This window comes from Emydura macquarii, unplaced genomic scaffold (assembly GCF_026122565.2).
Source record: "Emydura macquarii macquarii isolate MOO-44397 ecotype Brisbane River unplaced genomic scaffold, CSIRO-AGI_Emac_v2 contig_924, whole genome shotgun sequence".
Classification (NCBI taxonomy): Eukaryota; Metazoa; Chordata; order Testudines; family Chelidae; genus Emydura; species Emydura macquarii.
Genome location: NW_027131061.1, coordinates 77,669 through 93,157, shown reverse-complemented (window position 1 = coordinate 93,157; position 15,489 = coordinate 77,669). Strand labels below are relative to the sequence as shown.

General features: G+C 39.7%; 1 protein-coding gene across 1 annotated transcript in view; it reads left to right on the top strand.

Annotated features, from left to right (window-relative positions):
• COL9A1 (collagen type IX alpha 1 chain) overlaps positions 1-15,489 on the top strand; it is a 102,470-nt gene that overhangs the window by 73,744 nt on the left and 13,237 nt on the right. Inside the window, exons 29-34 of the mRNA XM_067543605.1 lie at positions 3,139-3,192; positions 3,995-4,066; positions 8,100-8,135; positions 8,263-8,307; positions 10,342-10,374; positions 14,423-14,569. Coding sequence (XP_067399706.1) covers positions 3,139-3,192; positions 3,995-4,066; positions 8,100-8,135; positions 8,263-8,307; positions 10,342-10,374; positions 14,423-14,569 — 387 coding nt within the window. The remainder of the gene's footprint in view (positions 1-3,138; positions 3,193-3,994; positions 4,067-8,099; positions 8,136-8,262; positions 8,308-10,341; positions 10,375-14,422; positions 14,570-15,489) is intronic.

Below are 15,489 nucleotides of genomic sequence, written 5' to 3'. Positions count from 1 at the left end.
TCCCAGCTCACATGGAGATACCTGTGCGAGCCCTCATTGAGCTAACACACTAAAAATAGTAGTATAGCTGCAATAGCATGGGGAGACGTAGCACGGGCTTGCTGCCCCATATACAAACCCATCTGAGTCCATGAGTCAATACTCTGGGAAGCTAGCTGTGCCATGCTCTCCACTGCCCATGTTATCATGGCTACACTACTATTTTTAGTGCACTAGCATGAGGAGATCTATCGCAAGTTTGTCTACATGAGCTGGGAATCACACCCACATCTCCAGAAATAGATGTAGCCATAATGTCAGTTACTTTGCAGTTACAAAAAGCAGTTGCTAATCATGGTGATGACTGGGTTTGAAAATGACTGATTCACAAGAATACGTTGTTCACTTATTTTTTTCAATTGTAGTTTTCATTATTTATTACATTGCTTCTTAGCATACTAAAAAATGCAGCATAATAAATGTTGTAAAAATAAATACTTATCAATGTGAGATATCATTAAGCTTTGCTATAAAATCTTTGCTGGTAGATGGGGAGAGGCTGCCAGTTTTTGTGTAGCTTAGCTTAGCAAACAGACTAACAAGAGCATGACTATAAAATCTATGGAAGCCCAGTAAACCACTGAAATAGAAGAATTTTGCCTGAGGCTTGGTCTACACTTACCCCGGCGATTGGGCGGCAGTCGACGGGAGTTATGCAAACTATGCAGAAAACTTGCGTAACTCCCGTCGACTGCTGTGCTTCTCTTCTGCGCACTATCATCACTGCAGTGTGCCGACGGGAACCGCGTTCCTATTGACACAGCACTATGCCACTTGCAGGGGTGGATTAACAGCATCAACTGCTGGATCGACTGAGCGTGTCTTCACTGATCACTCAGGAAACATTGAAACATACTAGGGAAACATTGAAAAAATACTGGCAGTTGAGGAAAAGTTGCAAATTTAGTACCACACAACCAGAACCTGCATGATTCAATTCACAAATAGTTATTTTTTGTCAAATAACTGTTGAAAGGACACTTCTTTTACTTGCATGTCATTCTGAAATGGTCTTTATCACATATCCAAATATAAATGGTTTTAAAATGGATCTTAGTTAAAATTAAATCTTCTTTCTTGAACTTGAAATCTAGAACAAGTGTTTGACAATCCTGATTAGAAGTGTAATACAGAATTAGTGTAGTTAAATGTAGGATTTACAGAAGATTACTGAGTTTTCTGGGTCATAGGATGAGGGTCAGACTGTTACTATGAAAATTCTTTCACAAATTATGCAGCAATGCTTTTTTAAAAAAATAATGGTTTTAATACCATAGGAACTTTGTCGAGGAACTGACTGGAAAAAAATCTTTCTAAATTCTCTGATCTCTCCAGGATACCTCATTATTTCTTGAAAATATGAGAGTTCAGTCTTTCTAACCTTGTCTGAGAAGCCAATCCATCCGTTTATGACATATTGTGTAAAATGAGTTTTTCATGTCTCTTTTCATTCCATTTTTATCCACTTATGTCACAATTGCCTTTTCATTCTGAAATAGTAACTAGAGTTGAAATTATCTACTGTATGCCATATTGGAGTAATTAGATCCACCCTCAGCCAGGTCTTTTAGAGCCACACACAACAGATTAAAATAACCTGTCTTTACAACTGATAACTTTTCATTAGTAAATAAGTAAATACATTTATAGTCTTGTTAAATGCTGCATCATGATTTTATAGCAAATATTCTCCTTAAATTGTATATGGTACAAATTTCAAAAGTCCCTAAAGCCCAGATTTTAAAAGGTTTTTAGGTGTTATGGTGCTCAGCATTGCAATGCCTAACTGATTTAGGATCCTAATTCTCACCTAAAGGGATTTAGGCACTTAGGACAGTCACTGGGATTTAGGCTCCCAAGTGTCTAAATGCTTTTAGAAAGTGAGATTAGGCTCCTAAATCAGTTAAGCGTTGCAACACTGAGCACTGCAATGCCTAAATACGTTTAAAAGTCTGGGCCTGGGTGATTTAGGAGCCTAAGTTCCCTTGACTTTCAATGAGACAGACTCCTAAGGGCCAGATTTGTAAAGATAATTAAGTGCCTAATGATGAAGCTAAGCACCTAAGTGGGATTTTCAGAAGCACCTAAGTACCCAACTCCCATTGAAATATCTTTTAAAATCTGGCCCTAAATCCCTTTTGAAAATGGGATTTAGGCACTTTGGAAATTTCCTCAAATTTTGAAATTCACCCATAGCATATCTTTTAAAGAGAGAGTACTGGTGTGAAACCCTCAACATGTGTGTGATGTCTAAAAAATATAATATGTATACATGTCCTAAAGTAAAGATGTGAGATTTAAGCATAATTAAAGATATGTGTATGTCATGACTTCCATGACAAACCCCACAATTTTCAGGGTTTTTTTCCCCATAAAATTCATGGTCTTTGTTACCTCATTGAATCTGCTATTGACCAGGACTCTCCCATGAAATTTTCACATTTGGCTCTGGAGGTGTCCACTGTAAGGGCGGGTGAGATTTTAAAGTACTTTTAGGCTAATAGTTAAAAGTCAGATTCTGATAGGCAAACTTACAATGGGCCTCATGACCACATTTTTGCATGCACATAAGTTCCATTGATGAGATTAAAAAGTCACATGCCTAAAGTTAAGCACGATCTTAAGGGCTATCTTGGATGTGATGAAGTGATCATTTCTGAAGTGGGGCTAGTGGTGAGCTGTTATTCACTGAAGTAGTCCTACAGAGGGGATCACTCCTGTGAAGAATGACTTACTGGTGTGAGTTAATGATTCACAGACTGTCCCGAAATATTATTAAATAGTTGGAAAAATTGTAATTGTAAAATAAAGTATATTTTTGTCTGTATTGGGAAATTCTGAGAAATGTCCAGGAATGTAATGTTAATTAACATAGTGTATGCCATGACACAGACATATAGTGATTTTTAAACTACTTTTAAAAGCTTTTTAATTGTATGAATCTTGCATTTGTTTGCATTAACATACATGAGCCTTAATTAGAGCCTACTGATAAACAGTAATTGAATCAAGACTGAGGGGGAAAAAAGGTCATTCATTTACAATTCATTAGAAAATAAATATTCAAGATGGTAATAATGCCCTTCTGTTTCCTAAAAGGGTAGCAGAGGTGAGCCGGGTCCTGCCGGGCCTCCAGGTCCACCAGGGAAACTGGTAAGCAGCATATTTCGATTCTCATCATATTATATTTATTTTCCAGGAATTTATGGCATCCAAAAGAATCTTCACTTACCTATTCATTTACACAGGGAGTTGAAGATGTATGATGGAAAGGATGCTTGATAAGTTTCCTTTTCAGTATTTTGTGTCTGTAGTAAAATCACAAGATGCAATTTTTAAAGCATATGAAAATGTGTTGAGAGTATATTGTATTTGTAAGAAGTGGCAAGAAAGAAAAAGCGTAAAGGTTCTTTGTTTTGTGAGAAGCTAATGCTGTAAGCTTGTGTGCACGCTATGCATATTCAAGAAGCAGGAGTAGTGAAAGACCACCTTTCTGCTAGCAGCCACCTAGAACTAATGAATGGGACAGATCATGAATGCCCTCTTTTACTACCACTCAAACAATATTTACACAGTAATAGTTAGAAGCACAGTTGGAGAGGTATGAACTGAAAGAGCCTGCTGTTAAAGAGGAATGTATAAGCCATAGGGGTGATAAATCACAGGAATTATTTTTTTAAAAACTAAGCAATTTAGCACAGGGGCTGGAGGGGAAAGTCCAATAAGTGCTGCTATTTCTGTTTGTCAATAATAAGATCCTCAAAAGTACTGTTTAGATTCTTCCACCTTTATTCACATTGGGTATTCCCCTACTGCATGAGCTGGGACTACTCTGGGAATAAGATCCTGCTCAATGTGTGTAAGGGGGCCAGAATCTGCCCCTTGGTTACAGTTATCCATTGGGTTCACTCTAGAAACAACACTGGGAGTTTCTATCCTTGGTTTGTTTTCACAGGGCCCTGAAGGGGACCTAGGACTTCCAGGATTGCCAGGTCCTCCAGGCCTGCCTGGCGGCAAAGGTGACAGGGTAAGATGTGTGCATGAATGCACCGTAAAGAATGGCAACATGATAGCAGGAAAGAATACATTTTTTTCTAACATCACTCATTCATTATTATGATAAACTTCTCATAATTTCTTGTTTCAAACCAAGTTCAATTAAAGCTGCTTAGAAGTGGTGGTGCTATAAGTGTCCTATAGTTAACTGAGGCATATAAGAATCTACCAACCTGTAAATAAATAAGGTTACAAATAAAATTTTCAAAAGTGCTTAGGTCCCTTAGAAACCTAAGTCCCTTGGAAAATCACTGACTTAAGCACTCTTGAAAATGGGAAGTCACTGAAAATGTTAACCTACGATCCGCAGTGTTTCTATGTATTCTGTACATACTATAAAATATAGTGACTGCTGCAACTTCTGAGGCTATCTACACACAGACATTTACAAGATACAAGTATCTCAGACAGTATTTTGTAGGGAAAAATTGGTCCCCTGAAGCCTCAGAATTCCTCCTCATCTGCAGGAAATTTCCTGCCCTGCTGGATGAATGTCACTGAATAACAATGGATTCCTATACTCTTTTTCTCCAGTCATTCAGGGAAGGACATAGAGAGCCAAGATTTGTGATGGACAGAGGCTATGTAGGGGTTGTGGTTTATGCTCCCTGTGCTTGCCCCCAGAAACCTTAGTGGCAGTGCTCAGTTTGGTGCTGGGGCTCAGGCCCTTTTTTTTTCTTTTCATAACTGATCCAGCAAGCCCAGAGGTGCTAGGGCTATGAACTGCCCAGCCTAGAGGTGCCGGGGCTCAGTCCTGGCAAGCCTTCACACAAATTAAGCACTGCTTAGTGGTAAGTTTTTAAGTTAGTTATCTAGGAAAATTGACAAATTATTAAGGGCCACCATTAAACATCTGTCCTCTCTGTATTACTATAAAGCTAGTATATTTCTGTGTGGTTTTCAGAATGTTGACTTCAGGTATGCACACTCTTGTCAATGTCACCAGACAGCAATCTGCAAGTTCCTCTTTTTAGGAGATCAAAGTGTCTTTTATAATTTCTGAGCATATATCCCGGAGACTTCAATTTATATAAGTGATTTCTGATAATAGTTCTACATTTGCTTTTTTTTAAGCATACGGCCAAACTCATTCCTAGTGTAACTCCCTTAAAATAAATCGAGTTATACTAGGAATTAATTCAGCCCATTGTTTCTTTTTAGTTTCCCTATTTTGTGAGACTCCTATAATATAAACTAAAAATATGGTTTATTTCCCTTTTCACCCCATAGAGGCCACTTCCACTGATCTATCCCACCCTGCAGTTCTAGAAGATTTGGAAATAGCTACCTCTGGAGCCTATCAACACCAGTCTCAGGCTTAGCCAGTGGGGTCACTCCAGATTGATGCAAAATCATCTGTGTCCCCCACCTCCCTTTCTGATTTCCTAGGGACTGGATGTGCTTTGCATACAATGTACCCAACCTTACTTGAATCAAAACCCCAATGGTACGTGTGTTAAGAGCTGATGTACAGACCAGACAAGGCCATTTGCAATGCATGACAATGCATTTTAACAATTCTTCCAAATCCAGGAATTAAACCACATATTTTGATCACCATCTACTGGCACCTATTCTATTTATATATATATTTATGTAAATATAGAGCACTCCTATAATAGTGTGGTAGCACTTTGGTGGATCTCTCATATTTAGCAGTCCCAGCTCTCATGTCTCACACTATTTCTGATTCACCATCTTTTGGTCTGGTTTTCTATGGCTCTTCTGTTGCCCATCTTTGAATGGGGCATTGTTATTTAGTTGTTACTTTATTTCCAAATTTAAGTTCTAGCCAACACAACAGATTTTTTTACAAAAACGTATAAGCGGGTAATTGGAAATGGGTCAAAACAAGAACCCTTTACAATATTTAAAGTGCCCTCTACCATGCTCTCCAAATTGAAACCACTGTGGCCCAAATAAAACAGACTCAGATTACCTTAATTACAATTTATTTTTTGCCAGTCCAAAATCTGACAGATAAAGTTCTGCAAAATGAAAATCACTTCCCATTTTATCCATCTCTGTTGAAAATTCCATTGTTCAGCTGAACAGTAAATGAAAATCGAAATAAAAACAATATAAAATGTTCGGCTGCCAGTTGTGATACCTTTTTATGAGAGTAAATGGGAAAATTAACGGGGCAAGCTTTGGGGAGCATTTCATAACCACGTTTTTTCTGTGCCTTTCAACAGAGGTTCAATGATGTATATTATAGGATCTGGGATTTTCATTTTACAAACTTACAGAAAAGTTTGAGTCCATGATGCTGCAGAAATCACAAGCTGCTCCTGTGTCCACATCCCAGAGGAGTTACAATGGCCCTCTGATGTTAAAGAGAGGAAAATATTATACTCTCTATTTTTTTTAACTCCTGTTTTCTCCACTTAACTTCATTGTGCAACTGTAGCTCTTCTTGAATGTAGAAACAGGAAATGCTTATGATATCAGTAGCACCAAACATATATTTATAAGGGCTAAAGAAAGTATGTATCTAATAGCTTTTTTTTTTTTTTTTTCGCATCCATCTGGTCACCAGTTTGCAAAGTGAGGCCAGTGCACTGTGGGAGCGCAATCTACTCTGCCCTAATAGATTGGTGTCAAGGCACAAAGGCAGAGAAGCCAGTGCTGCTCCTGTGTGGGGAAGTTGTTCGCAAGGCTCTGGCTTGAAAGCCACATCTGGCCTACATCATGTGACAGTGTGTTATGTTTTCCATGTCAATGCTCACATGTGCTCTATTGTCTTAACTACATAGTATAAAAGCATTTTCACTATGGTTTTATAAAAATGCAGCACATGGTTCCTGTGCATCAACATTAGGTGGTAGGAAGCACTGAATATAATTTAGTCTAATTCTGGAACTTTATAACCTTCTTTCTTTTTTGCCTCACAATTCCTCTCGGCAGGGATGCAGCTCTGCAAAATGTCCCATGATGGGAAATAGGATACAGTAAATAGTTTTTTATCATGTCTACATTTGTGTTCACTAAACAAAATAGAAAGATTCTGTTTTATTGAAACAACTCTCACTTCCTTTAATTTCTTTAAAATGAATGTCTTGTGCCAGATTGGCAGCAGCAGCAATTAAATCCTCTCTGTATCCATAGAACATGCACAGCATGGGAAGCAGCAATTATGCAAATTTCTCCTATCATGGCTTATCAGTGTGCCGCAGCCTTTACATGAAGGGACCACTTCTGAGTGTGAGAGTATTTCACTCTCCATGTCCATTCATGCCTTGGGCTTTCTGCTGCGACTGACATCAAGAGTGGCAGGTAAAGTCCTTTGTGATGATGGTGTTGGTTTTATGAACACCTTTCCACTTAGAATTGGACATAGATAACCAATATGGGGCCTGATCCAAAGCTCATTGAAGCTCATAGAAATATCTCTAACGATTTTACAGAGCCTCAATAAACAGCCATTACATCATTGTAGTTTTTGGTCTCTCCCATCCTGCGCTGAATCTGAACTAGAGTGAAATGCTCTGTTTCCTGTGGCCAAGTGCTTGATCTTTCCAGTTCCACAAGTATAAATATTCCGAACAAGTGTATCTAGAGATCGACAAAGGAGTTTGGAAAATTTCAGAACTAGCCCTCTGTGACATTTGATCTAATTGAATGCAATGATTTACTAGTGCCGACCTTCCTCTCCCTGTCCTTATCACTATCCTTCCCTGTAGGAGCCATCAGAAGAACAGGACTCGCATCTAATCTTTACGTCTGAGTGAATCTGACTTATAAGTACACCAAAAAAGCTCCTGAGTTGTTCTACAGTGGTGTTGCAACAATGCAACAAGAATCTAAATCCAAATATATTTAGGAATACTTTTAATGAAAGAAATTAAAAAATGAAGAAAGGGGAAAAACAACTGTTTTAAGTTCCAGAAATGCTGGTTCAAGAAAACAACCTCTTAGTTCTGGTCAGAGTGAAGTATAAAATCCCTCTTTACATTCAGTGATTTTTAGGTTCTAAAATATTTTGTTTTTTATTTTACATTTAGGGTTTGGTTGGTGAGCCAGGGCCTAAAGGTGAACAAGTAAGTCTTCTAATACTAATCACAAATGGTGCATTTCCATTCATGATATCAATCACTGTCCTCACTAGAATCATTTAAATTTTAAGGAGTATAAGACTCTTACAGCAGGTGTTTTGTTTTGATACAGGGTCCTGCTGGAGGAGAAGGAGAACCAGGAGAAAGGGGTGATCTTGTAAGATATTATTTTCATTTAATCTATTTTAAGATGTTCTTTATATGAATACTAACGTTTTTGTTTTAATGGTTGTAGAAACTGTTTTTGTCATTGGAAACCAAATCTCAGTGTTATCATGTAATGTCATCACTGCAAAAGTAGATTGGATGCATTGGTTACTCTGCAGAGTTTTGCAGTATCTTGTGAGACCTGCTGCACCACTATGTCTGTTTTGAAATCCTCTGGTTCCTCTGAAACATGAAAAGCCTTGCTTTTGGTTTTAATAATATATGTATACATGAAACATCAGCACACTGGTCCATCAGGTTCAATATGCTGCTTCTGGCAATGGCCAATTCTTGATGCTTCAAAGAAGATAAACCCTTCTACTTGTAAAACAATATACTAACCAATTGTGCAATGCTATATATTGGAAAGGAAAATTCATTCCTAACTCCTCCGAAGGTCAACTTCCATCCTAAAGTATGACATTTGATTACTCTTATGTCAGCAATTAAAAGTTTTAAAAGTTAAAATGTGGCTCCAGGGGGTTTGCTCTTCCGCAAGAGTGGTTCCTATGAAGCAAAATTTTGAGAGTCGGTTTCTAAAGTGATGACATGGCGTGTTCTATACCAAACACAAAAATATGACAGTAGGGACATTTATTTGTAAAAATAGTTACTACATTGTTATAATTGCAACTATAATTATAGTATATATTGCATATATATAGAGAGAGTATGTATTGCAACTATAATTATAACTATAGTAGCGATAATAAATGTCCATTCCCAGCCCTTGGAAACCTGCTACTCAAGGACTGGGAGAGCAACTGCTTTTAGAGAAATATCTCCATGGTGCTATGATAAAATAAATCTATGCATCAATATAGTTATGTGAGCAGAGTGGAAGACAGTAATTCTGTTTCACAGAGGATTTTGAGATTTCAAAATTTGGTTTTGTTATGATTTGAAACAGAGCCCATAAATTTCAAAATTCCTCATGAAATAGAATTACCGTTCTCTGCCCAACTCGACTGAGAGCCCTGGTTTTGGAGCATTCGTCCTGGTGGGCTGCTCCGGAGCTGAGGATGCTGGAAGCCCTGGAAGCTCTGATTCTTAGTATATATTTACATTGGAACTGGAGGTGTAATTTCCAGCTTGGATAAACATACCTAGATAGCTTTGATCAAGTTAGAGCACTAAAAATATCAGTATAGCCACAGCTGCCTGTGTGGCAGAGTGGACTCGCTGTCCCAAATACAGTCCCTTCTGAAACCCTAGGTACACATTCAGGGAGGCTAGCTTATCCCTCTGCCCATTCAGCTGCAGCTACATTGCTATTTTTAGCATGCTAGCTCAGTCAAACCTAGCACAGATATGTCTACCCAATCTGGAAATGACACCTCCAGTTCCAGTATAGATACCTTCAGGCAGACTGCTCCAAAGCTGGGAAACCTGGGCTGCTGAGGACCTGGGAAGTTGCAACAGGGTTTCCAGGCTTTTGTCTCCCCATCTGCTTGTCAGGTTGGTGGCAAGGTGGCAGGAAAAACAGGCAGGTTTTGAAACCTGCCTGGCTTCTGGGGGAATTTTGCTGAAACTGGTGTGGTCCTGCAGAACATTCTGGTTTTAGCACATCAGCAAATTCTGATTAGAAAAGAAAGTTTCATCAATTTTTCTGTCCAACTCTAATTACTATAGACTATTACTCAACATTGGGACATTAGGGGACTTTGCCTTGTCATTTTGAAATATGTATTATGAATAAAGAATGTAAACATATTTGATAATATGGTGCAAAATGTCTTTTTGAAATGGCAATACTAATGGAAAAACTGAAATCTGTTTTCTTCACAAATAAATGTATTAATACAAATTACTTTCAATTCTTTTGCTTGGTTTATATGTGTCATTTTGTGTATCTAAGCAAATTCCTTAGCTGTTAACAGAACAATTATTTTTTAAATATTGAGGAAAACATATCAAGTATACTGCATTTGTAATCGAATATGAATATCCTATTCTGACATAATTTGTCTTACTTTTTGTTTAGGGTGATATGGGATTGCTAGGCCCAAAGGGATCAGTAAGTATGATGAACTACACTGTTATAGAAAATCAAAGGTATCATAAATCACGTGGGCTGTTTTCTGATTGTTAAGAAACAGAGCTCTTCAAGAACCGCAGTTTAAGGAAATGAGATTCCACACTCATTTTTTATTTTTAAATTCTGGATGACTCTAATATGCAAACTAACTCCTTTTGAACAGGAATTCTGATCTTGCAAATTAAAACCCATAAAATAACATGGTAGTTTTATTTGCAATTAGGATACGACTTGTGGCTATGTCAGTTTGGAGAGTGAATTGCCTTTTCCTGCTGAAGTTTGACAGAACAGGAGTGCATATTCTGTAGAGATACTGTATAAATGGACTGACAATGTGTTGTCATGCAGACAGTGGATAGTCTTTCTTCTATGAAAGTTCTGACTATAGGGTGATAATGTCTCCGAAAGCAGAATTATTTCTCATACCAATCCCATGTACTACCTTATTCTGAAATAAAGATGGCGAGCTGATGTGAAAGCCTAGCAGGAGCACCTTATGTACCATGGAGGAAAAATAATTGGAGGTTTCATCTTGATTCTTTATTTCTGGATTATCAAAGGTTGGGAGTATTACTGTAGCTGAGGGATTGGTCTGTGACAATAACTGTTTTTACTATGAAGAGCTGAGGATGAATGCGGTAAAGAAAAGCTTTGCCAGCATCCTTAATGGAAGGTGGAATCGTGAGCCTGAAAAAGCCTTTGAGCAAGTGCTTGAATTTGTACATCACTAAGCCGGGGCTTTCATGGAATAAATGAAACGTAAATCTTCTAAGGGCTGCTGCCTAAAATCACTATCTTCCCTTACTGTGGCCCTAGACTGATCATCCTAGTGAGTGGTACCACAGTGGACAGATAAACTTGGCAATTGGTCAGATGTGGGGAGAAAGAGAGATTGGGGCGATGCAGAATCTTCAGGATGGTTAGGGGGTCGTTTGTGTAATAAACGTTAAAACAGACATCCTGTTTTTCCTTTGTGTGAGTCCAGTAGCCTTTAAGATAGCTCCATCTTGTGGGCTTAACAGAGATCACACATGATTAAGTTGCAAAATGTGGGCATCCCCTTGAGTTGGGAAGTTCCCTGCTTTTGATAGATTTGTAGATGCCTAAAGTTCTTGGTTATTTATTTAATTTATTGATTGATTGTTTGTTTGCAGTAGCACCCAGAGGCCCCAATCAGGTCAGGGCCCCACTGTGCTGATTGCTTACTCTCACATGAGTAAGAGACAGTCCTTGACCTGAAGCGTGTATAGTCGAAGGCCTGCACTCCACTAGAAAGGGTTTGACTATATAGCTATTCCATACTGCAGTACAGATATACCGGCAATGCCCCTGGTGGAGACACAACTTATTCTGACAAAAGAGTGCTTTTCCTGGTGTAGCTTATTCCAGTTCCCCACACTAAAGACTTTTTTGCTGGTGCATCTACACTAGGGCTTTAGCTGGCCTTGCTAAGGGAGTGATTTTCCCCACTCCAAACGAACATAGCTATGTCAGTAAAACTTCAAAATATAGACCAAACCTAAGGCCCTGCTCCTGCAACGTGTATGCAAGGCAGAGCTCTGTGCCCAAGCTGAACCCATGTGAGGTCAACAAAACAAAAAATCAGTCATCTTGAACTCCTCGGCCTGATCTGCGTGGTGCTCTGGGTGGACTCAATGGGATGACTATGCACAGCAAATTTTACGATCAGGGTTGGAGGCCCTGATACTGCAAACACACATGCTTACCTCTGAGCATATGAGCAGTCCCATTGGTTCAGGTGTGTTCCGTTTAGCAAATGTGTAAGTGTTTGCAAAACTTGAGCCTGCATATTCATATTTACTTCACTAGAGAAAAATCGATCAAAACTTTTCACCAGTTTCATGTTGTCACAGAATATCACATTTATGCAGAATTTCATATTAACTGACAGTACATACTTACACTGTTGCAGTTACGAGGCAATGGGTCTGCAGGGGTTGATGGGTGGAAGACGGTCAGGACATGTTTGTCTCTAGAGGAATATTAGGCATCTGGAAGAGAGAGGGAGTCAGGCAATGTTGGGGAAGTCAGTGGCCTTGTTACTAGGGATAGCTTCTGGGGCCCCTCTTCCAGTGGGATTGCACATGGACAAATTAGGACAGAACTTGGCCTGAAATTTGAATATGAATATACTTTTAAAAGTTGTGTGTCAAGAAATGTCTTATATGTATACATAATGGATGCTGACTAATCTCTGAGACCACACACGCAGAGAGGTTGTCTGGGGTAGCTGGGTTGGTGGGTGCTTAGGCGGGGTTAGCTGGAGCAATGTGATGGGGAGGCTGTTGCAGCTGCAGGAGGATGCAGGAGCCAGTGTTGGGTCCCTCACCTTGTCCCTGTGCTGCCACTACCTCCTCTTCTGGCTCTGAACAGCAAGGGGAGCAACAAGTCAGGAAGCACTTGGCTGCTTGACCAGCAGACACCACAGCAGCCCCATGTGAGCAGAAGACAAAATTTCAGGCACATGCCTGCGGCCTTGCTGCAGCTCGGGTGGCTGAGATGGAAGAATACGAGATTCCTGACAGCCTTGCGAAACCAGACTTTATTATTAAACAAATGCAGTTTTTATTTGACAGCAAAGATCCTTGCAACTTTCATTCAGTGAGTGAAAAGAGCTGTGGCCATTAACACCGACTGCTTAATTTCTGTTTCTTTGAAAAGCAAAATTATTGCAGTAAAGCTTCTTCCTTATGGTCATGAGGCTGCAGTTCAAATGCACTTTTATTACCTTTCTTCAGCATATCTAGTATTTGTATTTATAGAACACAAAATGGGATGCTTAAAGCTGTCTTAGTTTCTAGCCTTTTTGGTTCTTTGGCTACTTTTAAATATTTAATATTATGGGATTTGTGCAAAGGCTTAATAAAAAAATTAGTTCTGCTTCAGGGACTCAGATTGTTTATATAATATTGTGGAGGTGACATAGCTGTGGCCTGTCAAGTGGCGTTAAAGGGCTTTTCGTACAAGTATCTCTTTCCAATCAATTTGTGGGCTGCATTGTCGTGGGAAATGTTAGCTCCCCCAGATGAAAATGCTGAGGTCCTCAGAACACTGTGTAGGCTTACTTCAGTAGGCTCTGCCCTGGCACAAAGAGAACGACTTCCTGGATGTCTGGACTCTCCCCTTCTAAAAAGCCCATTCATTACTTGTCTTTCTGTGCGGTTGGAATCTTTTGTCCTTACATGTGGATTTCCCAGGACCATAACAGAGTAGCCTGTACTCACAGATATGAGCTTGGCTGCCACAGAAGGGGCAATGCCAATACCATGGTACACTCCCCTTCCTTCCCTGATACTGCAGAAACTCCTTGGGGGTCCACAGAGTAGGAAGGGACGAGAGCTCTCTGTAGGATTTTCCTTCCTATGGGGGAATGTGGTGCCACTTACCGCAGAGAAAGCCTGCAGTAAGTTACAATGCTTACCTCCTTTCTGCCATTCTAGGGACAGGGGCAGGTGAAAGGGTCCATTGGAGGCAGGACGTTGGGGGAAACAAGTGACAATGTGGTCTAATGTCTCCATGCATAAGCCCCTTGTCTCTGAAGATCCACCCAAGATCTGTGAAGGAAGAATCAGAAAATAATTATATGAGAGTTTAAACACCTGAGGTAAAATCCCAATCCTATTGGGGTCAAAACGAGTTTTACCATTGACTTCAGTGGGGCCAGGATTTCACCCGGAGAGTTTCCACTTGCCTGTGCAGGCTCTTAAAGCAATGTGGGCTGATATGGGTAATATACGGTTTATAATCCAGAAACCAAGTCTTCCTTTACTCTGGATTTTAATGCAACCCTTCCCTCACATTATTCCCGTGATAACAGAAAGTATATTTTTCTTCAACAAAAGCAAAGCATCAAACAATAGCCTACCGAATTCACTTTATCATCTTTCATAGTAAACAATGTGAAAATGTATGCACTGCACACAGCATATCTGTTACTGCAGAAACATAGTGCCTGGCTTGTATTGCAAAAATGCCATCATTCGACATCACTGTCTCTCATTTTTAGGTTGGTAACCCTGGTGAGCCTGGCCTCCGTGGACCTGAAGGAAGTCGTGGACTGCCTGGCATAGAAGGGCTACGAGGCTCACCTGGACCTCGTGGTATGCAGGGTGAACAAGGTGCTCCGGGTCTGCCTGGCAGCCAGGGTCCAGCTGTAAGTGCTATTTTTTCTTGTATAGATTTTTCTGTCTCTCAACAACTCCAGACAACAAGGTATGTAGTTATAGCAGAGGTGTGTTTGCTGCTGGTGGGTTGGGTCCATGAGCTGGAGCCCAGGTGACCATCACCACCGCACGTTCTGAAATACATTATCCTGTTGTAGGTGGTAGTGCTGCTGAAAAGGATCTGGGGATTGTAGTGGATCACAAATTGAATGTGAGTCAACAGTGTGATGCAGTGTGGAAAAGACTAACACCATTCTGAGGTGTATTAACAGGAGTGTCATATGTAAGATGGGGAAGATAATTGTTTTGATCTACTTGGCACTGGTAAGGCTGTGTCAGCTGGAGCGTCGTGTCCAATTCTGGGTGCCACATTTAAGAAAGATGTGGACAAATTGGAGAGAGGCCAAAAGAAAGCAACAAAAACTATAAGATTTAGAAAACCTGACCCGTGAAAAAAGGTTAAAACAAACTGGGCATGTTTCATTTTGAGAAAAGAGGACTGAGGGTGGGAGGATCTGATAAGTCTTCAAATATGTGAAGGGTTATTATAAAGAGGACTGTGGTCAGTTGTTCTCCATGTCCACTGATGGTAAAACAAGAAGTAATGGGCTTAATCTGAAGCAATGTAGATTTAGGTTAGATATTAGGAAAACTTTCTAAACATAAGGATAGTTAATTTCTGGAACAGGCTTCTCAGGGAGATTATGGCACTCCCATCATTGGAGGTTTTTAAATTGGACAGACACCAGTCAGGGATGGTCTAGGTTTATCTGGTTCTGCCTCAGTGCAGGGAATGGACTTTATGACTTCTCAAGGTCCCTTCCAGCACTATATTTCTATGATTCTATGATTTGTGTGACAGTTAGCTACAATGTAGTAATGTCACATAACTGAATATTTGGAATCTATG